This window comes from Alligator mississippiensis, chromosome 10 (genome assembly GCF_030867095.1).
Source record: "Alligator mississippiensis isolate rAllMis1 chromosome 10, rAllMis1, whole genome shotgun sequence".
In the NCBI taxonomy this organism is placed as follows: Eukaryota; Metazoa; Chordata; order Crocodylia; family Alligatoridae; genus Alligator; species Alligator mississippiensis.
This window is the reverse complement of record NC_081833.1, coordinates 20,179,785-20,203,962: the sequence shown is the minus strand read 5'-3', so window position 1 is coordinate 20,203,962 and position 24,178 is coordinate 20,179,785. Positions and strand designations below refer to the sequence as shown.

General features: G+C 45.5%; 1 protein-coding gene across 11 annotated transcripts in view; it reads left to right on the top strand.

Annotated features, from left to right (window-relative positions):
• Nucleotides 1-24,141, top strand: part of DEPDC5 (DEP domain containing 5, GATOR1 subcomplex subunit) — an 81,498-nt gene extending 57,357 nt beyond the window's left edge. For 5 of the 11 annotated variants that reach the window (XM_059713524.1, XM_059713523.1, XM_059713527.1 and 2 more), the window contains exons 31-43: nt 1,167-1,300; nt 3,957-4,065; nt 6,657-6,719; nt 8,376-8,527; nt 9,297-9,374; nt 9,956-10,088; nt 11,409-11,517; nt 13,647-13,871; nt 17,439-17,608; nt 18,742-18,913; nt 20,241-20,301; nt 22,049-22,131; nt 23,385-24,141. In XM_059713524.1, coding sequence (XP_059569507.1) covers nt 1,167-1,300; nt 3,957-4,065; nt 6,657-6,719; nt 8,376-8,527; nt 9,297-9,374; nt 9,956-10,088; nt 11,409-11,517; nt 13,647-13,871; nt 17,439-17,608; nt 18,742-18,913; nt 20,241-20,301; nt 22,049-22,131; nt 23,385-23,677 — 1,782 coding nt within the window. In that variant the 3' untranslated portion in view covers nt 23,678-24,141. The remainder of the gene's footprint in view (nt 1-1,166; nt 1,301-3,956; nt 4,066-6,656; nt 6,720-8,375; nt 8,528-9,296; nt 9,375-9,955; nt 10,089-11,408; nt 11,518-13,646; nt 13,872-17,438; nt 17,609-18,741; nt 18,914-20,240; nt 20,302-22,048; nt 22,132-23,384) is intronic. The other 6 variants (XM_059713530.1, XM_059713529.1, XM_059713532.1 and 3 more) reach the window with 3 other exon arrangements.
• The last annotated feature ends 37 nt before the right edge of the window (nt 24,142-24,178 follow it).

Genomic DNA, 24,178 nt, shown 5'->3' with positions numbered 1-24,178 from the left:
GGCCAGGAAGCTGAGTATAGTGCCAGCAGCAGGACCAGCTGGGGAGCCGGCAGTGCAGTCAGCTGCAGAGGCGGTGGTGGAGGTGGGTGTAACGCTGACGGGGGGAAACAGCAGCTGCACCCGCAGTGGAGCCACCGGCAGAATCTGTGGAGGATCTAGAGAAGAGGTAACAGTGGGGCGGGTCCAACGGGGCCCCGTTGGGCTGCGATAAGGGACAGACGAAGATCCGAAGCAGGGCCGGACAGTGGACCTTCGCGGCCCCAGCGGCCGTGGGAAGAGTCGAGGATTCGACATCCCAGCGGGTGAGCCGCCTGGGCGGTGGGGCCCGAGCCCAGGGCAAAGCATGAGGCCCAGGGGCCAGAGGCACCCTTGTGGGCCTCCTGGCCCATTAACTTAGGAACCCCAGTTAGCTTGGTGGTGGTGTAGGCACATACCATCACAGGGTGGTTAGATTAGGGCGTTAGGGAGCAGTAGTGGAAGGGCCAGGCCGACTGTCCTCACGGGCCATACACCGGGCCTGAAGACCCAGACACACAGCTGGCAGGCTGTGGGCAGGAGCAGGGAAGAAGCCGAGGACACCAAAGAGCCCTGAAGACTGATTGCCCAAGGTGGCGAGTGGCCGGGGTATAGGGAAGGTCAGAGCCCTGAGAGTGCCCGCTGGGAGACGTGACAACCCTGGAGGCTGCCCTGAGGGGGAACCCCTCCACTGAGATAACATCCCAAGTTGTGGCAGGTGAGTTAAGGGGACCCCCTGACATCAGCAGGGGTAGCCTGTGGGGTCCACCCGCAAGCCCAGGGCAGACACGATCACTAGTCCGGGTGAAGGTCGCGCGGGAGTGTCTACTGGAACGGAGGTGGGCACAACTCTCATAGCCATTCCACAGTTAGCTTCTTCACAGACATGCTGTTGCAAAATTCAGGATTACTTCACTTTGTGAACTATTTGATTTCAAAATTAAATCCCTTTTATTTCAGGATAGTGTCCACATGGACCTCTGTTCTGAAATGGCTAATCCACTCAGTTTCCCTGTATAGGCTAGCTCTTAACTTCTTTTTTATTGATTGCTTCTTGAGTGACATGGCTGTTGTGTGATATGACATTCTTGTTGATTAGTTGAGCCTTATAGATCTTAACTCTGTTTTCTCTTCCCTTTCATTTTGATTAGAAAGGAGCAGCCATGAAGGGTTTGCAGATGGCTGGTCCAATTTCCACCCACTCTCTGGAGCAGCCTGGACCTCCTATTGGGAAGAAAGGAACCTCAGCACTCTCTGCCCTGCTGGAGATGGAAGCCAGTCAGAAGTAAGCCTGAACGCTTCAGTTACATAATCAGCTGTTAAACACCCATGCCATGTAGATGCCACCTGCTCAAACAAGACAACTGTCTTATCCTACTTCCTTAATGTGGTTGTAACAGTGGTGAAATGCCAGCCCTTTTGAAAGGGAGTTGGCATGTTTTGTTTGTACAAACACAGTGATAGATTGGGATTGGGAAAGAAGCAAAGAGGTTGGAGAGTGTTAGTTTTTAATAACTTACAAAGAGATCATTACCATGACACCTGGATGCATTGCAAATGAAATACATATACATCAATGGGGCATTCAAGGTCTTGGATGCCTTGCATATGAAATACACATTTTTATAACCATTCTTTTTGGGTATCAGAGCTCAACCTTCCTCCAGATTAACTGTTTGCCTTCTAGGAGGGAAATCAGGAAAATAGGGGAGAAGGAGGAGGAAGACAACATCTTATTAAATTTAAGCTGGTAGCATCTTGGCTAAAAGATTGAGCCTTGTCCCATAGTCCAAAAAGATAATAGATTTAGGTACTAGGAGTTCAGAGGAAAAGAACTCTGCATTTGCACCTTCCAAGCCCACAGACAGGGGAGAGCACAGTATGGGTTTACTTGGTGTGCAAAGTGGTTTATACAAACCTAAATATTTTAGAGTCTAACAATACATGAGTGGTATTGAACATCAAGTCTCAAGCGCACTTTCATTCCAGTGAATGGTGTTCAAATTTGTTTCATGGATGTAATATTGTTCTCTTTTTTTGACTGTTCTGAGGATATTAAACACAATATGTATGTGAATGCATATAAAATATCAAGAGAGCTAGCATCACCCCCAGTCATTTCACTCCGTAATACAATAATTCAGACTAAGCTATTTGCAAACCTTTTACTGATGACACTTTATCTTGTGTCCAAATTGTCCAGCTAGGGACTGACAGCCATAGCTTCTCCAGTAAAGTAGCGCACTGGAGTGCTGCATGAGAGGGGCAGTCTCTAAGATAATCAGGTGCTAAAATATGGGGAACTTTGTAGATTAAAACCAAGACTTTGAATGCCCCATTGATGTATTTGTTGAACCTCCTGCTTAAAGATACTTGAATATTCAAAAGGTTCATTGTGAACTGAAACACTTCAGGGAAGGTGGCAGCAGGAAAGTTATTTTAAGTCAGAAATATAACCTTTGGGGGAAGGAGACTAAACAGGGAATCGCAGATGTGGTCCCAGTTTGTACATTATGATGACACCGCAGTCTGTTCTGCTCTTGGTGCTGTGGGTGGATTTCTGAGTAATTCCCATTGTCATGGACATTCTAATTCCTTTGTTAACTCCCACTCATGCTAATCAGAGTTACACATACACACGCTTTCATGCAAGTTCCCACACATTAAGGAGAGAATTGATTCAAGCCTTTATGCAGGTGATGCCATCTAGGAGCTGAGTTGTATGAAAGGATTTTTAAAGCCACAGTTCATAGACTATGCAGGGAGGTTACTGGTAAGCTTTGAGAGCTTCCTCCAGTCTCTGTTGGAACAGTCATAGTGTGTTTCCTTCTCTGATGAAAAAAACATGTTTATGGTGAGTTGTCAGCTACCACCAGCAGCATAGCTGCACCAGTACTAATGCTCTGGTTTATTAGACACCGCTTATGCTGGTATGATGGAATTTACCTTAGGGTGGCTTGTCTTAATTGGAAACCAAAGTGACTTGCACTGTTGTCAGTCACGTCTGCGCAAGGGAGTCTCACTAGTGCATTTGCTTTCGTAGGTAAAACCTCAGTATGGACAAGGCCTCAGCTGTCTATGGTCTCATTGTGCTTGCTTTGTACACTGTAGTTCATTTCACTTGAAATAACAGTGTTCCTTCCTTCTGTATCTGAATGTTTGTTTCCAACTGAAAGCTCATATTACAGATTGATCAGAAATAGTTAAGTGATCTGTGTAGACTCAAGTGCCATTTTCTTCTTAAAATCAGAACTCTTTTTGATGCTTATTAGAGCGAAAATGTCTTTTAGCTCCCCTCGTAAGGCAGAATAGTCACATTTTAGGCTATGTTTACCCTTAGATGCTTCTCCCACGATAGCTGTAAAGGCCAACAATGTGAAGAGCCCTCACTTCTTCCCAGAGTCATTATGTCAGGTGAAGACTGTAGTACAGACACATTATATCAGTGCTTTCCGAAAACATTTTATCATTGTTTTACTGGTTAGCTTGTTTTTGTTCATGGGGATGTCTGTACTATACTAACATAAGGTGCAGCCTTGCCCATTGTAAGGGCATTCCCATTTGAAGAGTTGCACTTGTACATCATCCCAGCAGTTGCTATGCTGGTAAAGCCTGCCTAGTGTTGAGATGGTTTTGTGAACTATAGTGCCACTCTGTTTCTGCAAATCCATGTGGAAAGTGCTCTGCATGAGCTAAGAGCGTGTGCAGCCTTTACCGAAAAGTATCTTTGTACAAAGGCTAAACATTGAGGCTAAGGAGCTGTATTACTAGCAGGACTTTAGGGAAGATTCTGAGTAAATGCCAAGACTGCTGCTGGTACTACATGTAGCCTTGAGAGCAAAAACTTATTTCCAGGGGTGTTGGTGCTAAGTGTACCAAAGGAAACCTGTGAACATATGTTGTGGAAAAAAGCTTTATGGGTTTCCTCACCTTTATTTTAGGACATTGGGGGAGCAGCAAGCAGCAATGCTTGCTGGGAAGAGCTCTGCACAACCTACTGAGAGTGGGAGCATTGCCATCACACCCACCTACATGGACAGCCCTCGCAAGGTAAACTCTCTCTCATCCTGTCTTTTGTTGCTAATTCCAGAAGAAAATCTCTCAAATACGGGAAAAGCTTTTCAAATCAATTTCCTCAGACCTGTGATGTCATGTTTTTTTAAGCCATCTGTGTGTGTTGGGGCTGTGCTTCACCTCAGATGTCCTTAAACCCCCTCATCTAAATGCATAAAGAGATGCAGAGGCCCAAACATCTCTGGCTTTATTGGCTGTTGTAACAAGGCAGAATCCCAGCACTGTGTGCCTGCTTCTCAGTGCACTCTTACTTGCTAGATAGCCTTATTCCCCTGCAGGTAGTGGTCTTGATTTTTATTTTAGTCAGGATCTGGTTTCAAGTTAGGAAACACCTTATTTTCCTATAGGGGCTCAAGCAAAGTGGCAGGAACCAAGGCACAGGTAATGTCTGACTCCACTGTCAGTTCAAATCTGAAGGTGCAGCCAACAGCTTAAGAAGAGTCCCTATGGTGTCTCAGGACCAACAGTTAAGAGTGTGCTGGTGGTACTCTAAAACTGCAGAGGGAAAGTGGGGCGGAGGGATGGCAGGAGGCTGCTGTGGGTCTGACTCTGGCCCTGACCTGAGCTCAGGGCCAGAGTCAGAGCTGCAACAGCTGCCTGTCCTGACCCCTCCCCCCCTGCTTCCTAGGCAAATATAAAACTAAGGGCTTTTTACCCCATGCTGATTGGAGGAAGATGCCTCATCTTGTATTCATGTAGATATGGTAGTTCAAGAACTCTACTCTTATTGCAAAGAAACCTCTATTTGCATTGGGAACTTGTAGATTCTTTCTCTACTGAAAAAGGGGAAAGGGATGGGACTTTCTGTAAATGAAGAGAGTAGAGAGTTAAGTTTGTCTGAAGACCTTTGGACCCTAATTTTTGCTTTAAGAACTCATAGCTGAACTGCCCAGTAGCCTATACTTCTGTACACTGCTCTTCCTCTGTTAAACAAACCCCACACTTTTAGCACCAGTAACACTGCTGAGGATTTCACAAAGGGCAAGGGGGAGGCACCATACACAACGTATGGAAGAAGGAAAAACTTGGCTCTCTGTCAGCATATTCTGCTTACTGAACTGGTACCGCGTTTTGTTACAGACTGCAGAGTATATCTTGTTCTCTACATAAATGCTATTGGCAATAACTGAAAAACTAGGTTAAAACTTGGTCTGAAGGGCAGGTTTAATGTAGAGTCTAGATGAGCATATCTGCTGTTGGCAGAGCTTGGACACTTCAGTAATGATTACTTTTAAAAAGGTTTTATTTGTGTTTCCAATGGCTTATATTTAAATGGAAGATTCCAGATGTTGTTGGACCTCATTAACCATCATCAAACTCACTCAATCTTTGCTTAGAATAGGCCTTAGCCTACTAGGACACTCAGGCTTATGCATCACAAATGACCTAGGGCTCAGAGTCCTTCACCTGGCTTGTAAGATATCCCTATCGCTACTCTGGAAATCCACAACCCACAGGCTGGCTGACACTACTACGGCTGTGTGTTCTGTCATGCAGAGCAAGATCATCTATCAAGAGGTCATTCAGCTCTGAAGTTTGGTGCATTCTGAGGCAGAACTGCATTAGTGGCCCCACACTTTTTCCTGGCTTCAGAGCACCTAACCAATCAAGTTGGTAGGCAGTTTAAGATGAGAAGCTAACTGGGTACACAGCCTAATTGGGCAAACACAGTTATTTGTAAAGTTTCTTGCTCTAGCTTTAGCCTTTGAAGGCACCAGTCACCAGCCATGCTCCCAAACCCACTAGGCTGTCAGATATGTATGTAATCACACCATGTAGTCTCTGGAAACAAGTCTTCTGCGTATATATCCTCAGCTTAGTGACTGCAAACCAATAGATGGTTTTGCCTAAAGAAGCCTGTAAAAATGAGAGTGGGAGAGAGAGAATCTAGTTAAATCCATTACCCCATCCTATATGGCAAGACTTGCCACAAATCCTTGAATAGTAGCAGGGAGACGTTGGTACTGCATATGAGTAGGAGGGGAATGCAGAATGGGGAGGGTCTTTTTAATTGTTTGTGTTTTGAAATTGCTGACATAACATGTCCACAGTGAATTTCTCTCTTTCCCTCATACCATAATAGAATTTGCAGCTGAGAAGAGAATACATCCTGAAAGGAGTTTCTCGCCACTCCCTTTTGTCATTTGAGTGACTAATGAGATAGACAGAACCAGGATGATTTTTTAAAGTTGCCATTGCATCCTGCTGTTCTGGAGGTTATGAATCGTTTCACAGCCTTCGCAGTTCCATAAAATGAAAACCAGTACGCTTCTAATCTTGAATGTTTCTCCCTGCAATGGAAGGCTGTGCTCTGAGCTGACCCCTAATCACACTGTGATGCTCTGTAATGAGTACCTGGGACATGTCTGCTAAGGAGAGACAGAGAGAGAGAAAGAACTGATGCTCTGCATTCTGATATGTCTGCTTTTCTGGGTTCGTTTGGGTTCCTAACTCCTCTGATGCCTTCCTCCCTGTGGTGATTGCACAATGCTTTCTTTTGCTTTTCTTCCGATACTTGTTCCTGTCGCTGCTGCCACCACTGCTCCTACTTCTCCTGATGCCTTCAGGATGGGGCCTTCTTTATGGAGTTTGTTCGCAGCCCGCGCACAGCTTCAACCTTCTATCCACAGGTCAGTTTGGCATTGGCTTTTACCATTGCTGGTATATGGACTTGCACAATATTGTGCCCTTGAACTTAAATCTGGGGATGTTAAGCATAGGCTAGCTCCCAGTTATACTCATTGATTTCCAGTGAGGACAGTACTGTTAGTGATTCACTGCAGTAAAAGGAGAGTAATCAATATGTAAAAGATTGATTGGTGGTGCATGCACTGGTTTCTTTTCACAACTCTATATTTGTATTGTGTTTTAGATATTGGTGTACCCTGCATTGTTTTTCTTGGCAAGCCTCTTACCAAATACTGAACATTGATCATATTTTCAATAAGTTCCTGTTTTTTACCACCTCTCATTAAATCAAGGTAGCAACAGCCCATATTTATCTAATTCTCAGCCAAGTTTCTCCTGCAGAATCTGTCTTCATAACCGATACTGTGGAGATTGAGGTGTGACCTTAGGATTCTTAGGTGACTGAGGGCTGGAAACATTGTATAACTTACCTTGATCTTATCAGGTAGTCATGGCAGATGTAGTTTATATGCTCCTTGGTACCCCTACCTAAGGTTGGTTATAGGATAGTGTATTCTTGGCGTGTGCTAGCCTAAACCAGCTCTAGGGAGGGGTAGGATTTGGCTGTAGCTTCAATATGGAGCATCTGCCACTTTCTGGCTGTGGAGAAAGAACACCGTTTGCAGTATGTGAGAACTTAGATGGTGGGAGTGAGAAATGTGACATAGGATAACAGGGCCTCGTAGTCTAGTTGTCCTTCTCCTTCAGGCTGCCTGCCTTGGCCAGCTGTGTGCCTTCAGAGACAGGCCTGTACCGTGGAATCACAAAGGCAAATCAGCTCTAATTTCATACCTATTTCAGTTTGTCTCTGCTGTTTCACATGCCTCCCTCACACTTCTGTAACGTAGCTTTTACATAATGTGCCTTTCCTAAGCCATACATGTAAATGGCAGATGGTAATTACAGCCTGTCTTTTGCTGAATCTTTCAGCATTCCTCTTCTTTCTGAAAAGGTTTTTTGTTAATTTTTGCTAACTATTCAGTGTGCTGTGGAATAGTACAAGTGTTCTCGTGGGAGGAAAGTGTTCTGTAGTCTTGCTCAGTGACGTAGCTGTGGGTGACTGCCAATCAGTCCCTTGATACTACATTAAGAAATCAAAGGAAGACGGTTTTGAGAGAGAGAGAGGTCTTTTCATATTAAGAAACCTGAACTCCCTCTGGTGAATTCATGTACTCCAGTCTCAGAGTAAGAGCTGGAGGGGGGGTTTACTTGCACTTTTTTGTTGTTTTTTCCCCAATCGTTTCCCACTTTCTTTTAGTGACTAGTGTTTCTCTTCTGTCAGCCATGTGTCTTTGTGGTGGCACTTCCTTGTAAGTCTTAATGCTTTTGATTTTGAAAATATCAGGACTGTTACCTGACCAACAGTTCTTTCAGTGATGTGGATCTGGGCCAATTCGGGGTACTAGCTCGTTCTGGAGTTGTTAGCAGTTGTGCCCCAAGCAGGACTATATTTGCCTTTTGCATGTGTGCATAGTTGTCTGAAGTATTGTTCATCAGTGAAAGGAACATGAGATGTGGGGCTGATGAGAGGACTAGCGGATATGCAAGATGGACTGTGTTGTGAATTGCATAACAATGTTATGTCATGTTCTCTGCAGGTGTCTGTAGATCAAACAGCTCCTGCTACCTTAGATGGCAGTACGTTGATAAGCACAGGCCAATCAGCTGAGAGGTGCAGTGCCCAGGCCCTAGGAAGTTCCCAGAATATAGGAGACCAAGGATATGCTACAACTGGTTCAGCTGAGAACAGGTGAGAAAAGCACAGCAGTTCTGCACTGATGTTTGTTCATTGTGGTCTGCTTTCTGGTAAGATGGGGCTATTTAGCACAAACAGCATATGTGACTTCTTGTACTATGATTGTCAGCCCTGGAAGGTACATGTCACATGCAGACCTTGTGCCAGGCCTTTCAGATGCAGAATGCTCTCTTTGGATAATCATCTTAAAAACAGCCTCAGTCTTGTTCTCCAAGCCTGAATAGACCTGGAGCCTGTCTTCCCCTTTCCCTAAAAGAGTCTCATCCTTCCACAATGGATCTTTAAGATCCATTAGTGGAACACTGTGAGGAAGCGGTGATTTGAATAAACATGGAAATAAGTGTCTTTTTTGCTTGCAGGAAAAAAATGGTACCATTGGATAAAAGTGGGTTGATGGCATCAGTGGGATTCCATTATGGTGCTGAAACACTGTGCAGGAAGCAGTGTTAAAAATAAATTGTTTGCACCTGTTTCTCAGGCTTGTTTATTATGCAAGTCAAAAACAAGCTAGCTTTAAAAATGCATGCTCTCTGTTCTACCTGCACTTCAGCATATCAAATAGATTTGTGCAGTATGAATACAGCTGGCTTAGGAATATGCTTATAGTTTAGAAAAGAATTGGCCCAAGGCCTTAACATATTCTTCTTTACATGACTGAAAGGGATAGAGAGGGAACAGCCATTACTGGGAAGAGAAGGGGCAGCAGTTCTCTTTTAGCAACTACTGTGGTTATAAAACACACTTTCATTACATTACTTTTCAGCTCCCAGCAGTGTTCTGTGAACTCACTAACTTCTTCATCCACTCTGATTGAAATTCTTGAAGCCATGAAGCATCCCACGTAAGTTCTGAATCAAAACTGGACTGGGGCTTTGGAGAAAGACCTTAGGAGTAAAGGATGAACGCTCAGCATAGCAGTTATAACCCATCTTCAGGGCCGTCCCTGGGGGAGGATGAATCAGGGCAACCACCCCGGGCCCCATGCTTTGTGGGGCCCCGTGGAGCCAGATGGAGCAGCAGCGGCACAGAGCTGTGTGAAGCAGTGGCTCTGTGTCCAGTCGCTTGCTACTACTGCCTGCCCCCCCAGCTGCCACTACGGCAGCTTCTTCATGTCCAGGGCCTGTGGGATTGGAGAGGGGGTGGGGCCGTACATAGGCTAATTTGTCCTGGGCCCCACACCCTGCTCAGGTTGCCTCTGTCCATCCTAGAATGGCTTTTCTTTGGCAGTGTTTGTGGTATTCATTTCCAGCCCCTCCCAGCAGGGGTGTCTAGAAATCAGAGTACAAATGGCTGTGTAGATTTCAATTTCTATGGTCCCAGCCTTAGTGAAGTAGTTTGAGGGAGTAACCTAGGAATACTCTCCTGTGTAAAAGTTAAGCTTCTGCTTTTTCAAACTTTTTTGTTTCCCTCTTTGGGCTCTAGTACAGGGATCCAGCTGCTTTCCGAACAGAAAGGCCTCTCCCCATACTCCTTCATCAGTGCTGAAGTTGTCCATTGGCTTGTGAACAATGTGGAAGGAGCGCAGACTCAGGCAATGGCTATTGATATCATGCAGGTAAGTGAACTGACCAAAGGAGCAGAGGCAGTGCCAGAAATATCCTATTCACTGGGGAAGGCATAAACCTTCGGGAAGCTGCAGTGTAAATCTCTCTCTATTCCTGCTCTTGTCTATTATTGTGTAGTAATAGTAGCAGGGGGAGCGTGGCCTTCTGTCAGCAGAATTCTATACTCCCTCACAATGCGGAGCATTAGCTTGCAATAGAGGCTGCAGCTACATTAGCATTCAATTTACAACTCATCCAATTGCCCTTTGATAGAGGCTGGGTAAAATATTTTCTTGGAGGCTTAATTTTGGATATCCTGTTACTGAACAGCTTGCCAACATGCAGCAGAAGTTGCATTATTTTCCTTGCTAATATGACAGGTTAAAAGTTATACTATGCCTTGGCTCATGGGGACCAAAAGCTCTGATTTAATTAAAAGTGTAGGTCACTGTGATAAGATTGCATTTTGTTGCATCAGCTACTTTTGATACTACAGGTGTGTGGTGAAAATGATGATTGTGTAAGCATATTTTGCTCATGAATACGCACGAGCTATATGCAATACACAAGTTATGCATTGGCCTTTTCTCTGCCAAGGGGAAGACGAGGAATAATGGGCACAAACTGATAGAAGATTGCTTCAGACTGTACATAAGGAAAAACTTCTTCACAAGTTGAGTGCCAAGGGTCTGGAACAGGCTCCCCGAGAGGTGGTAGAGTTACCCACCCTGGCAATCTTCAAAAAGTGGCTTGACGCCCACCTTGTTGGTGTTATCTGACCCCAGCAGTCTTTCCTGCCCAAGTGCAGGGGGACTGGACCCAATAATCTTGTAAGGTCCTTTCCAGCCCCTAACATCTATGAATGTGTTAGGGGTAGTCTTTGAGGCTTAGAAATGCTCTAGAATTCTCTTTCCTTCCTTTGATTTCAGAGCAGCAAGCAGGGAGGATTTTAAAACACTTCTGATTTCACATCCTAGCTATTGCAGCTTTCTTAAAACCCATGTGTAAGAAAGGCATCTAAATAAGAGGGCAGCATTCTTAAACCTCAACTGAAGTACAGCAAAGGAATACTAATCTGGACAGGAAAGGGAGGGAACTAAAAAGACAAAAGGATATTTTATCTGGGAGGTAAAGATTTGGGTGGATTCTTATTCACCACTAGTCTGCTAAACATTTAAAATGTCACAGTTGAATCTCCCATATTTGCAGGTCAGGTGACATGTACATTGAATCTCTCCAAGGGAAGAACCATTTTTCTAATGTCTTATTCTTCTCTGAGTTCCCTTCACACTGTTGAAAAAGCATGTTTTCTTTTGTGTTTGGCTTCTTAGAAAATGCTGGATGAGCAGTTGATCGTCCATGCTTCCGGAGAGGCCTTGCGCACCTTCATCTATGGGTTTTATTTTTACAAGATTGTCGTTGATAAAGAGCCAGACAGAGGTCAGATTCTCATGTTCCTACAGAACTAAAAACAATGGTCTGTCCCATTGCTGTCAGCACAGACAGTTAGCATTGCCAGTTATGTTGTAGGTGTTGCAGAAGAAGTGCATCCTTGGAAGGAAGTTGAAAGAATTGTGAGGAGTAGCCATAAATTAAGATCATTGTGGGTTAATTTCTAAGGGGATCCAAAGAGAGATCGCTAGACTTCATACATTGAATTAAAAAAAACATTAATTTTAGGGACAGATGTAATCTGATGCTTCTATCCTCCCTCTTTTGAAAAGCTCCACACACTTCTCCTTCAATTGTTGGCTGATAGGGTGAGGTTTGATCAAAGAACAGGTGTGAGATCTTTGTGTTCTCTCAGTCTAGGCCAGGAGTGGATAAAATACGTCCCATGGCCTGGATTTGGCCCGCCAGGTGATTCTACCCGGCCTGCGGGGCTCCTAAAAATTTAGAAAATGAATTATTATCTGCCTGTGGCTGCCTGTCAAAGATGGGAAGGCACCAGCAGCAGGAGGACCCAGGAGGAGCTGGTGGCAGAACCTAGGGGCAGCAGCACCAAGGCCTGCCTAGCCCTGCCCCACCCCCAGCCAGAAGCTTCTGCCTAGCAGAGACTTCTGGCCTGGCAGCCATGGGGCTGTTCCCCACCTCCCTCCATCTGAGAGTGGAAACTCAGAAAAGAATGGGTGGGGAATGCTGGTGCACCAGGAGCCAGCACCACACAGTTTCTGACTGCATGGCCAGAACTGCAGGATGCAGCAGGAGCCCGCTGGGAACTGTGGGGGCCTGACTGGGTGGGTCTGGCTGCTGCTACATCCTGCACTCCTGACCAGACAGCTGGGAACCACAAGGTGCTGGAGCAGCAGGTGGGGGGAAAGCAGTGGTGATGGGGAGAGGGTCGGGGGGCAAGCGGCAGCAAGCGGACGGGCAGGAGCGCAGGGTGTCAGGGCCAGGGCCAGTGGCAGCAGGAGCCAGCTGGGTACTGCAGGGGCTGAGCTGGCTCCTGCTGCATCCTGCAGTTCTGGCTATGCAGCTGGAAACTGCAAGCTGCTAGAGCAATGGGTGGGAGCGGGGGAGCAGTGGCGGCAGGTGGAAAAGAGGAGAAGCAGCAGGGGAAGGGCAGCAGCGGTGGGTGGCATGGTGAGGAAGTGGCAGTGGGTGGGTGGAAGCACAGGGCCCGTGCTGGTGCCCAGGGTGGGGAGGCAGGAATGTGGAGCCCAGGCTGGCAAGAGCTTTATGGCACCAGGCTGGCTCCATCCTCCCTTCTTGCCTGTGTCCCAGCCACATGCAGTCCTGGGGCTTACCAGGACCACACACCACTGGGGCTCTCCACCTGCCATGGGCCATGAGCACCAAGGCCTCACTGCCTGCTTCTGCTGGTGGTAGCAGGGGCTGTGCACAATGAGGGAGAGGGCATGTGTTGGTGGGGAGGGGGGAGCTCTTTGTAGGTGGGGTACCAGATATGTATCCACCCCCCTTGCATCACCATACATGCACCCACATCCCCTATGCACACCCCACACCTCCTCACACACCCCAGCCACCCTCCTTCTCCACACATGCCACAAGCCCCTCAACACACATTCACAGTCCCTGACAAACCCCATGCCCACACATACACCCACACCTATCCACCCCCCCACAAACCCCACACATCATTTTAAGCTTCATTTTAAACTATTATACAATCACCGCTTCATTTTAAGCTATTATGCAATCACTTCTATGTACACTATGCAAACACAATCAGGACAAATATATTTTTTGAATTCAAATTAACATGGTGTGTGATTTTTAATTTAGGAGGTTTTTGGGGTTCCAAGATGCTGAACCCCCTGACCAAAATGAGTACTTCCAGGGGTAAGGGGAGGGACTTCTGGTGGCAGGGGTTAGGGGGCAGGACTTCTGGTTCCAAGATGGCGACCAGGGCGTGGGGCATCTGTCAAGGGGTGGGGCTACCTTTGTGGCCTTTGACAGCTTGCCAAAACTTGTTAAGTCGCCCTCCAGCCAAAATAATTGCCCGCCCCTGGTCTAATCTATAGAAATGCCAGAAGGTAATGGTAGCTTTGTGTGTCAAGAGGATCTTGTTCCTAGCTGTTTAGTCCTTCCCTTTTGCCTTCATCCAGTAGGTATGCAGCAGCCTCCCATGTGGCACACAGCAGCAATGGATGACTTCTCTGCCTTCCAGAGGAAGTGGTTTGAGGTGGCATTTGTGGCAGAAGAACTCTTGCACTCAGAAATCCCAGCATTCCTCCTACCTTGGCTTCCCAGCCGTCCAGCCTCCTATGCAAGTAGGCACAGTTCCTTTAGCCGCAGTTTCGGAGGACGGAGCCAGGCAGCTGCACTATTAGGTAGATGCACAACACAGGTGACATCTGGGGAAGTACAAGGGGATAGTTTGAAGGGGGGAGAGTGGCCAACCCAAGGGTATGATTTCACGTGGACCAGTAGCAAAGTCGCATCTCATACTGGCCTTACGTGTGTCATGCAGATGGTCTTGTTCTCATGTCTCCAGGGTGTGTTTCACTGGCTGAGAGGGACAATCTGTGCTTGTTCTTACCTGAAGGCAATAAAAACATTAAATATTTCCACCATCCCCTGGAGCTGGAGGAAGACGTGATACGGACCTCCTGTCTCCTTGCTGAATCGAGGTCTCTTTAGTTCTTACTGTGCACAAAGTGATGACAATAACAGCAGCAGATCTCCACTTAACAGGTCTAATGTCCCTGAACAACTGCTCTCGTTGGCAAGAGTCCTGCTGTTACCTGTCTTGGTAACGTGGGGCGTATGTGATGTACCAGTTGGGAATACTACTAATACTAATCGAGGCTGCCATTTTAATAACCAGAGAGAGCCTCTGGATCTGGTATGAACTAATAAGGAAACTAAAGTGAATTGACATGGTATGGGGCAGGGACTTGCTTTGGCATGGTGGATGTGTGGGAGCTACAGTATTCATATGCCAGCCACTACTCTGTGGTAAGTGAAAGCTGAACTAGCTCTATTTGATTCAAGTTAAGTTGTCCATATTTAGCTTTCACTTTTCAACTTTTATGTGAATAGTTACCATGAGTCATCTGCTTTGTGATAGACCCCAGTCCCCTGTTAACTCACTTCGATTTGATTATCTATTCCCTCACAGCTTGCAAAAGATCCCAACAGTGAAAGAGCCAGAGTTTGAATAGAGAACCTCAGGACATGCAGTAAGGGGATGACATTGCATATCTTTCTCAAAACCTCCTTGCACTTCTTATTGGAGTGCCAGGAAAACCAAACGGTGCCTTTTCTGCCACTACCAGCCAGTGAAATGCATCGGCTGTATGTCTTTCTATGTGCTTTGTTGTCTTCTCATTTATTTCCAGGCCAGCTTGAGTCACTTGCTCCTGCCATATGCTGTACCTCCCCTGTAAAACATGCCAGAGGAATCCTTGCTTTTGGACTGTAACTTCAGGCTTATAAGATGCATCTGAAACTCCTTTATCAAAGAAAATCTGCAGTGGTATTTTGTTTCATATCTGACAACTCTGACAAGAAGCAATAAGCTGGTGTCTTATGCTGTAGCTGCATCTTTTAAACCTAAAGGTATGGTGATTTGTGCACCTCTGAAAGCCTCGTTTGAAGAGGAACAGCACAAGAAACTAAAAAAAGGGAGATGGGGGAAGGCTGGAAACTGAAAAATTCATTTGGGCAGGAGGTTTTTTTTCTTGTTATCTCCCCCTCTTTACCACGTGATAAATTATTTTGGCCTGCACCCAGCCTTTTTATCATAACTGTTGTGTTAAATGAACCTGAGCTCAGGCTGCCACGAAGGCAATGTGAGGCCCCCAGCGCACGGCCTGGCCTCTGTCACCATCTCAGTGTGTAAATCATTTTCCTTCTCTGCATCTGTTTTCCGCCCCCCTGTAAAATGGGGATAATTATTCCTTAACCAGCTTGGCTTTCCTTGATTGACAAGTAACTCAGTCATGTTGTCCATTATGGTTTGTTCAAAAGGATGATGGAATTTTCTTGCAGGAAACAGTATGGCATTTCTTTTCAGAGAGGAGGAAGGTTCTGTGCCACTTCTGTGCTGTTCCTCATTTTAAACATTCCAAAAATGTCACCAGCGTATCTGAGGCAGGAAGCTTTACTAAACCCAGATGACATCTGGTCCACGTGACTTCATTGGTTCCCCTCTTGCCTTTGGTTGGCTGTTTTTGATTTCTTCCCCCTTCCCCCACCTTCCCTAAGTGTCAGCCTGTGATGTGAAAACGGCATGCAAGTGTTGGGAGCTCTGGAACAAGCTCTGTGTACCCCCAAATCTGTATCCTTGTCCACTTCCCTATGACTTGCCCAGTTATCATTCCCTTTCCTTTCCCTATGGAAATCCAATCTGTGATGTACCTAATCATGTTCCTTTTGATTTATAGCAATGCATGCACTAGCACTTGTAGCCATGTACATAGTGTAGTCCATGGTTGGAGAATAACCTGTCTGCTCCTCTCCGGTGTTCATAATGTCATTAGTTAAATAATCAGTGATACAAGACACAATTGGGAACCAGGTGAGTTCTCTGAAAATCAGGCAAGTGCATGGAAAGAGTCTTGTTTACAAAAGAGCATCTGAGTGATGTTCTCCAAGTTGGTCCCAAACGCCTGTTTTTATTAGCATTTCTGTCATGTTCTTTTGTCAAGCTACAGTAATAGCAGTATCACAGTAATCCAGCATCATGGAGAACCATCTCCAGCCAAATTATAGTAGAAGGAAAGTTGGGAGTTCTTTGTCTATTTTGGAGACAGACTTCAAACCTCAGTTGGGTCCATTGGGATGCTGATGTTAGATGCATGCACTGCACCTTCCCTCTAAGAAAACCACAGAACGATTAATGCACCACAGTTCAAAATGCACAGATCAGGAAATGCTAAAGTGAGGGTTCCTGCAGTAGTGTTATGGCCCTAATGTACATCCTCAGCATTTTATGTTTAGCATTTAACGGTATGGAGGTGTATTAAACTATCCATTTAATCAGAAATGCAAGAAGCAGCAGTGTAATTTATGGGGCAGGACACTGGACTTGGGAGTCAGGAGACCTGAGTACTATTTCTGGCTTTGCCATGAATCTGTTGTGTGACCTTAGGCAAGGTCCTTTCCATTCTATCTCTGTCTCCCCTCCCACTCTATTTAGACTGAAATCTGTTTGAGGCAAGAATTGGTATTTGCACTGTGCTAGTGGAGTGCCTCAAACAAGGAGGCACTAATTTTGATTGGGGATCTCTAAGCACTACTGCAGTGCTAATAACAGGATATAAAATGCTGTCAGTGCAATAATCAAGAGAGAACATTGCTGCAGGGACCTGAACTTTTAGATTTTCTTGCCTTTTTAACAATGGAAATATGTGCAGCTTTAACTGTGCAATAATGCCAGGTGGCTTTTTGGGGTTGGGGAGATGCATTTAATTCCTGATTTATTTTTGCTTTTGTAAACCATGAAATACTTCTTTCCTGATCTGACCTTCTATGGAGACATCTGAACAGCATTAGAATTGATTTGGAGTGCATTACCGGGTGTATTTTAGATCTCTGCCTTCCCCTTTTTCCCACATTGTAGTGTTTTTTGTCTGGTACTGCTAAATTGTGGCTTAGGCCCATTTTCAGTGAGTAGGTCCTGGGTCTGACTCATGCTCTAGGTCAGAGAGTGGCCTTTTGCCTCAGTTTAGATGTCACTTAGATAATGTTTCAGGAGGGAGGAAGCCCTTAGGTGGGTAGAATTTTTTTCTTCTGTTTGTTCTTGTTATCTAGACCAGCCTGTGTTGTGTTGACCAGGAAGTGCAAAAGGGGGAATCAATCCATGCCAGAACGCTCATAGTCTGACTTTTTTCCTTTTCTTCTCTTCTGGATACATTTATTTTTAACCCTTCTACTGACTCCCACCTGCGTAGCTGCCACAGTGCCTGAACAACGCACAGTGACACTGGATGTCGATGTGAATAACCGCACTGACCGCTTGGAGTGGTGCAGCTGTTATTACCATGGCAATTTCTCCTTGAATGCTGCCTTCGAGATCAAATTACATTGGATGGCAGTGACAGCAGCAGTCCTTTTTGAGATGGTAAGGGCTCTTGTGGCCTGAATGGCCAAAGAGTTGTCAGGTTGCCTTGACATGCATGTCCCCTACTCAGTGGACCAGGGTAAAACAATACATATGAAGCTAATGAGAAGTGCGTATGCTAGTAGAAGATGCTGTGCAGTGATGCTGGCATTTATTTTGATGAGCAGTTTTGCTCAGTACTTTCATTATAGTGCATGTGTGCTTCTGTGAGGAGCTCTGTCACTTCTAGGTATAATTGCATGTGATTGTGTGTGTGTGCGCGCGCGTGTGTGTGTGTGTGTGTGTGTATTGAGCGAGTCATTCTACTTGAGAAGTAGCAGTCTCCTGGTTCTGAGGGGTTAAATTTACCCTGTGTACCCATTCACAAGACCTGTGCTTCATGTAAGTCCAACTGGAGTAGCACAGGCCTCATGCTGGTTCTCTGCACAGGAGTAAATCTCATCCCTTGTGTCTTGGATTTTTAAAGTGGAAATAAGTTAAATATTTTTTACAGAGATTTATATGCAGGCTGCCTGCTGTCCCAGTCCAGCCACAAGTCTGTTTCGAAACCCACAAAAATGCTAGGAATAAAAAATGCAAGAAAAATCTCTATATTTGTTTAATTTTTTCTTTACGTTTTTAATGGGGCAGCTTGTATATGAGGGCTGGCATTTATAAATTCGAAGCTGTTTAACATGTGGCCTGTTAGCACTAGTCAAATATGTCCCCTTCCACTGAAAGTTTTATTCATATCTTTCCAGTTAAGCAGCAGTGTTTAGCTATTCAGAATAAGTGAGCTGGATCAGTTCCTGGAGAATGTCCCATTTAAAGTATTTTCTGATTTATGTTAATGTTAGAGTGATGTTGTGGCCATGTTTGTCCAGAAATTATACAAGAGGCAAGAATTTTCGGGGCGTGATGTCTTTGATTCAACTAGTTGCCTGTTTAGGATAGAATTAGACAAGACTCTGAATGCAAGACATTTAATTTCTGCAATCCTGTGCTGCTTTGCTTACGAAGATGATTGTGTGCTCAGGATGCAAGGCAAGCAAAGCCCTTGATGGCTGAGCACAGCTGATTATTCTTGGTAAGACAACTTGCTCCTCTGCACGTAAGTACTGTTCTTCATGTGTCTATTGCTGAAACCCTTTCAGGTTCAGGGTTGGCATCGGAAAGCCACTTCCTGTGGCTTCTTGCTGGTTCCAGTCCTAGAGGGTCCATTTGCGTTGCCCAGTTACCTGTATGGAGACCCACTCCGAGCACAGCTGTTCATCCCACTCAATGTTAGCTGCTTGTTAAAGGAGGGCAGTGAACATCTATTTGATGGTAAGAAGTGTTCCTCTGCTTCCCCTGGGTAGCTTCCTACAGATACAGCTCTCGCTGAGCTGCACAGCTGGCATAACGGAAATGCACCTGCCATTCTCCCACTGGCTGGATAAGATGCCAGCTATTCCATTTTCTCACATCCACTGTCAAGAACACAGCCCCTTCAGCACATGGAGGAAAGCTCTGTAACACAGGCAGTAGGTAGTGCTATTGCACTGGCTTGTCACCAAGAAGTGCATTGACAGGGAGGGTTGTGTGCTGCTCATTCTCCTGTGCTGCTGTACTAGATGCCCCCAGAAAAACTATATCAAGTTGCTAATCGTGTCATTTTGTAAAACTACCAAAGCCCATTCTGGCTACAGCTCCTGTCTTACTTGTTAGCCATCCTGCATTTGTATCCTGCACCTGTTCATATCTCTCCTTCTCTGAAGTTATACTGGGTAGACTTTCATGATTGGCATCCTCTTTTTTGTTGCCATGGTTACCTCAGGATAAGAGTGTTTGCACATGAGATTAAGGGCTAGAAACTGCAGTCAGTTCTTTTTTGTGCAGCATGACCTCTGCCTTCCCAATGACACTATTGCGATAAGCCTCAGTTGTGAGGTGTCCCCAGAGATCAGAGCTCAGTCATTCCCAGCACAGAGGTGTGTAGTACAGATGGTGCAGACAGACGACCTGAAAAGGGACACTGATTACAATTTAAACAAAAAGACAATTCTGTTGTTTCATTAACACTCTCCCCAGAGTCTGGCTGTACAGGTAGAAAGGGTGATAAGTCCTCTGAGTGCTATAGGGCATGGGTAGCTCCATTGACTCTGCATAGGTTGTTTTCAGGGCTGAGATGTTCACTGATGGTCATAATCAATTTTTCCTTGACTTTCCTTCCCTTAATTAATGTATATTTTGTATTTGGGGTTAACAGATTCTCAGGGAGGGGGTGGTTGACCTTAAATGCACCCTATTCTGCAACCCAGCCAAAAAAATTAAAGTTGTAAATATACCCAGAATGGGCACCACAAGCATGTAAGCTTGTACTCTCATGGTCACAGGGACTATAAAAACCACAACACCCTTCCTTCACACCACATGTGTTTCTTCCCTATTCCTCAGTGTTTCCAAAACCCAATCTAAGAGTCAACAGATGGATTAATTATTGGTATCTTGAAAAGTGCCTCCTTAATAGTCTGTTGGCCATTGAGGGAAATTGCTGGAAGCAAAAACAGATTATAGGAGGAGGCTTAAAGGGATAGGGGAAGTACACAGGAGCCCTCATGGCTTAGTAAAAACTAAATGGTTCTAGGTAACTTTTGCCTGGTTCTCATTTCAGGTTTTGAACCTGAAACTTACTGGGATCGCATGCATCTACTCCAGGAGGCAATTGCATACAGGTATGTTCAGAGCAAGGTGAGTAAGAGTTAAATCCATCCTCAGATAGGGTGATGGTGAGAGTGTGGTTGTACCCTTGGATACTGGAGATTTCAGGCAGTACTGTCAAGGCTGAGACCCTGGCTATGTGCCATCTGCTTCTTCTAAGTCCTCTGTGAAAGATACTTGGTTAATTAGAATGTCTTCTGATGTTTGTGTGTGAGAGGCGGCGTAGATGAAGTACATTTGGATTAAGTATGTTTGGCTTGAGATGTGGGAGGAATACTTCACCTGATCTGAATGTGACAAGTGATTGATAATGATAGTGTGACAGGGATATGAGACCTAGAGAGGAGGCTGGGAACAAGTTGAGAAGGAACTCCTGAAATTCTTCTGAGCTGTCCTTTGTGTGAGAAAGATTTATCTGCCCTCTGTATGATCCTTGACTGCCAGTTTGTTTCACAATGCTGCTCCTGGGCTCTTTATTCATTGTGCAGAATCTGGATTTTGAATCTGTTTAACATGAGAAAGTTTTCATCAGACTACAGTGTGTAGAGCAGTGTTCTCAACCTTTTTAGAGTTAGGCGCCCTTCCACAACTCTTTTTTCAATGTGGTGGCATCACCAGTTGCGATCCATTGTTGATGTTGCCTCAACTTACTTCAGTGCTTTTCAACCAAGTATTGCTGCCTCCAGGTAAAGCTGTCCTATGCACTGGGAAAGGCTGTAGCACATACATATCCTTCTGTATTGAGGTTCTAAAGCAGCAAGGCAGTGGGCTTATGCAGCAGCCCTTCCTAATCTGAACCTGCACGGCATCTCCTGGAAACAAAGGCATGCAGGGCAGGTGGAACTGTCCTGTGCTTCTCTGTTTCTGGGAGGGTGCTGAATGGGGGTGTTGAGGATGGAAGGTTTGCAACACAAACCAACTCCCCTGTCTGCTTTAGGGTTATTAGAGAACCCAAATGGAGGAGGAGTGCGTGCATGTGGCAGTTTTACCTGGCTGTTGTGGCACCCCTCATGGAGGTCATAGTACTTCAGGGTACTGTGGCGGTCTGGTTGAGAACTACTGCTGTAGAGGGATGAGCATTCCTAGAGCAATCCTGGCAGGCTGGCTGGAAGGTCCCTGTGCAGTACTGTCCAGTCTGTACAAGCAATCCTTAAGGCTTGAAACAGCCTTAGGAAATGCCCTGTTCTGTAGCCTTTCCTAATATGTATACAAGGGGTAGGCAACCCTTGGCACACATGTCAGAGTGTGGCACACATGTCAGAGTGTGGCATGTGAAGGCATTTTGCTTGGCACTTGCACCTTGGGGAGGGGGCCGGGACTGCACTATCACAACAAGGATCGGGCCCCTTGTAGCTCCCCAGTTGTCTGCACCTAGCACGCCAACATCTTACAAGTTGAGGTTGCAGGTGTTTTTGGCACTCTGTCTAAAAACATTGTCAACCTCTGGCATATACAATGGGGGCCTTTTAACACAGACTACTGGGTAGCACCCTAAACTAGTCCATTGGTTCCCCTGTTCCATGCAGAGACCAACTTTGTGTTCCAAAACCTGCACCCAGCACTCAAGGTCAGACATGTTTTTTTTCACTTTCTGCCCACTTGCTTTCAGTGATGTGTAGTGGTGGTGTAAGTGAGCATTGGGAAGTTCCTTCTTTCAGTAGAGTAACTATGGGGGCATAGTTCTCTTTCTGCCTTCTTTTCCCTTGTACGCACTCTTCCCGTATGCTGTAAGTTCACTCCTTCTAATGCTTGTTTCCTCAGATTTGGATTTGTGCAGGATAAATACTCAGCCTCTGCATTCAACTTTCCAGCCGAGAACAAGCCCCAGTACATCCATGTCACGGGTGAGTAATACTTGGCAGGCAGTGGGGTCATGGAGATTATAGATAGGGGAACCATTTTACTCTCCTAGTTTGTGTTCTCTGTCAGTGGCACTGATCTTCATAATATTACCAATCAGCTAAAAAAAAGCTGTCTCAGCTAGGGCAAGGTGTCTGTAGCATACAGAAGACAGTGGAGACACAAATAATAACCTCAGATAAGCACAAAACTTCAGTAATTTTTGTCACTAGTGAAAAACAGGAGGTTGAACAGGAAACTTTAAGTAGTTCCCAAAACTTTTATATCCAGGAGAGACTGAAAAATAAACCAAAGTTCTGAGCATACCTGGCAGGTAGTCTCATCTCAAAGATCACAACTTCAGAGAAAAATTATCTTCTTCCTCCTCCCTCCACCCACTGATGGGGACACCCTAACTGAAAAATTCAGGAGTCCACATGCACCCCCTACTGACCTTCACTAATTGTGATGATGTATTGGTGCTATTTAATTAAGCTTCATGCATTGTTTCTCAGCCTCTTGAAGACTCAGGACAAGCGTAGTGGCTTCTTAACCTGGCAGGGGATATACCATCTATCTGTGTCCATGAAGGCAGTTTTCCTGAACCGCACCACAGCAGAACTGCTCTTCTGGCATGGTTCAGTACCCGCTGAGGTGTAGTGGCTTTAAGCCCAGTTTATGGAAATGGGAGTCTCCTCCCTAGCTTGCTTTGAGGTCCTTATGGCTAAGGGCCAGCAAAACTCGGGGCATCTGAACTCCAAGCCTCCGGGCTTCAGCCTGCAAGTAGGATGCCTGCCAAAGGATTTGGAGACATCTGAAGCCCCAGGTGTGGGTGGAGGATGTTTGCTGGTAGTAGCGCCATTTATGGTTCTGGACTCGGATACGGATTTAGTTTTGGCTAATTTAGCCTTGGATACAAATTAAAAAAAAAAAAGAAGTTATATCACAATGGAAATGACAATGCTGTTGGGAAGTTTGCTGAGGCTTGGGCAGGGAGGCAGCAGGAAAACTGAGTTACTGATGGCCCTTAGTAGGGGTTGGAGATTGCTCTGAAGTTAGAAAGAATGAGACAGAAGCAACAACTTTTCTTCCCTCACTCCCAGTGCAAAAGGCTCTGCTCTCAAAATATGGAAGTTGTTTCTCCCAAGGGAATAAAGAGCCTCGAGAGAGACCTCATCCTTGCAGGTGTCTGGGCAAAGCAAAGTTCTTCTTTACCTGGGCCAGGTCACAGATTTAAACCCCTGCCTGTTTCCCTCAGGGACTGTGTTTCTGCAGCTGCCTTACTCCAAGCGGAAATTCTCTGGGCAGCAGCGGCGGCGGCGCAACTCCACCAGCTCAGCCAATCAGAACATGTTCTGTGAGGAGCGTGTAGGATACAACTGGGCCTACAATACCATGCTGACCAAAACATGGAGGTCCAGCGCCACCGGGGATGAGAAGTTCGCTGATCGGTTGCTGAAGGACTTCACGGACTTCTGTTGGAACAAAGACAACCGGCTTGTCCAGTTCTGGACAGACTGTCTAGATAAGATGCATGCTAGTGCACCCTGAGACCAGAGCGCATCTGTAAGAGAAAAGTAACGGCTTGGTCAAGTGGTAAAGAGCTAGACGCAGAGAAGCCAGAAAAGGCTTCTATTAGGATGAATTAATGCTGAAACCCAGAGGGGCCTGACTAGTATTTACTGTTGATATTCAACAGAAGCTGATTGGGCTCTTGGGAGAGTAAGTTGGCATCTTGTCCCTTCAGTATTCATCAGCTGGAGAGAGTCCCTCCTGCTTCAAGTAGGTGCAGCTCCTGCTTGACAAAACTTCAGCTAAACGGAGCAGAGGCAAATACTATGAGAGCACACATCATTTGAAGGAAGTGTTACAGGGAAGGGTTGTAATCCATGTTTGCTCTGTGAAAATGATCAGGGACTGTAAGTCTGTGGTATTCCTGGCAAAACCCTACCCTTGTCCTCTTTGGAGTGGACATAGTTGTATGCATATGTAAAATAAAATGTACAGTGTGCTCATGCTCTGTGTAAAACATGTAAATATATTAAATGAAAA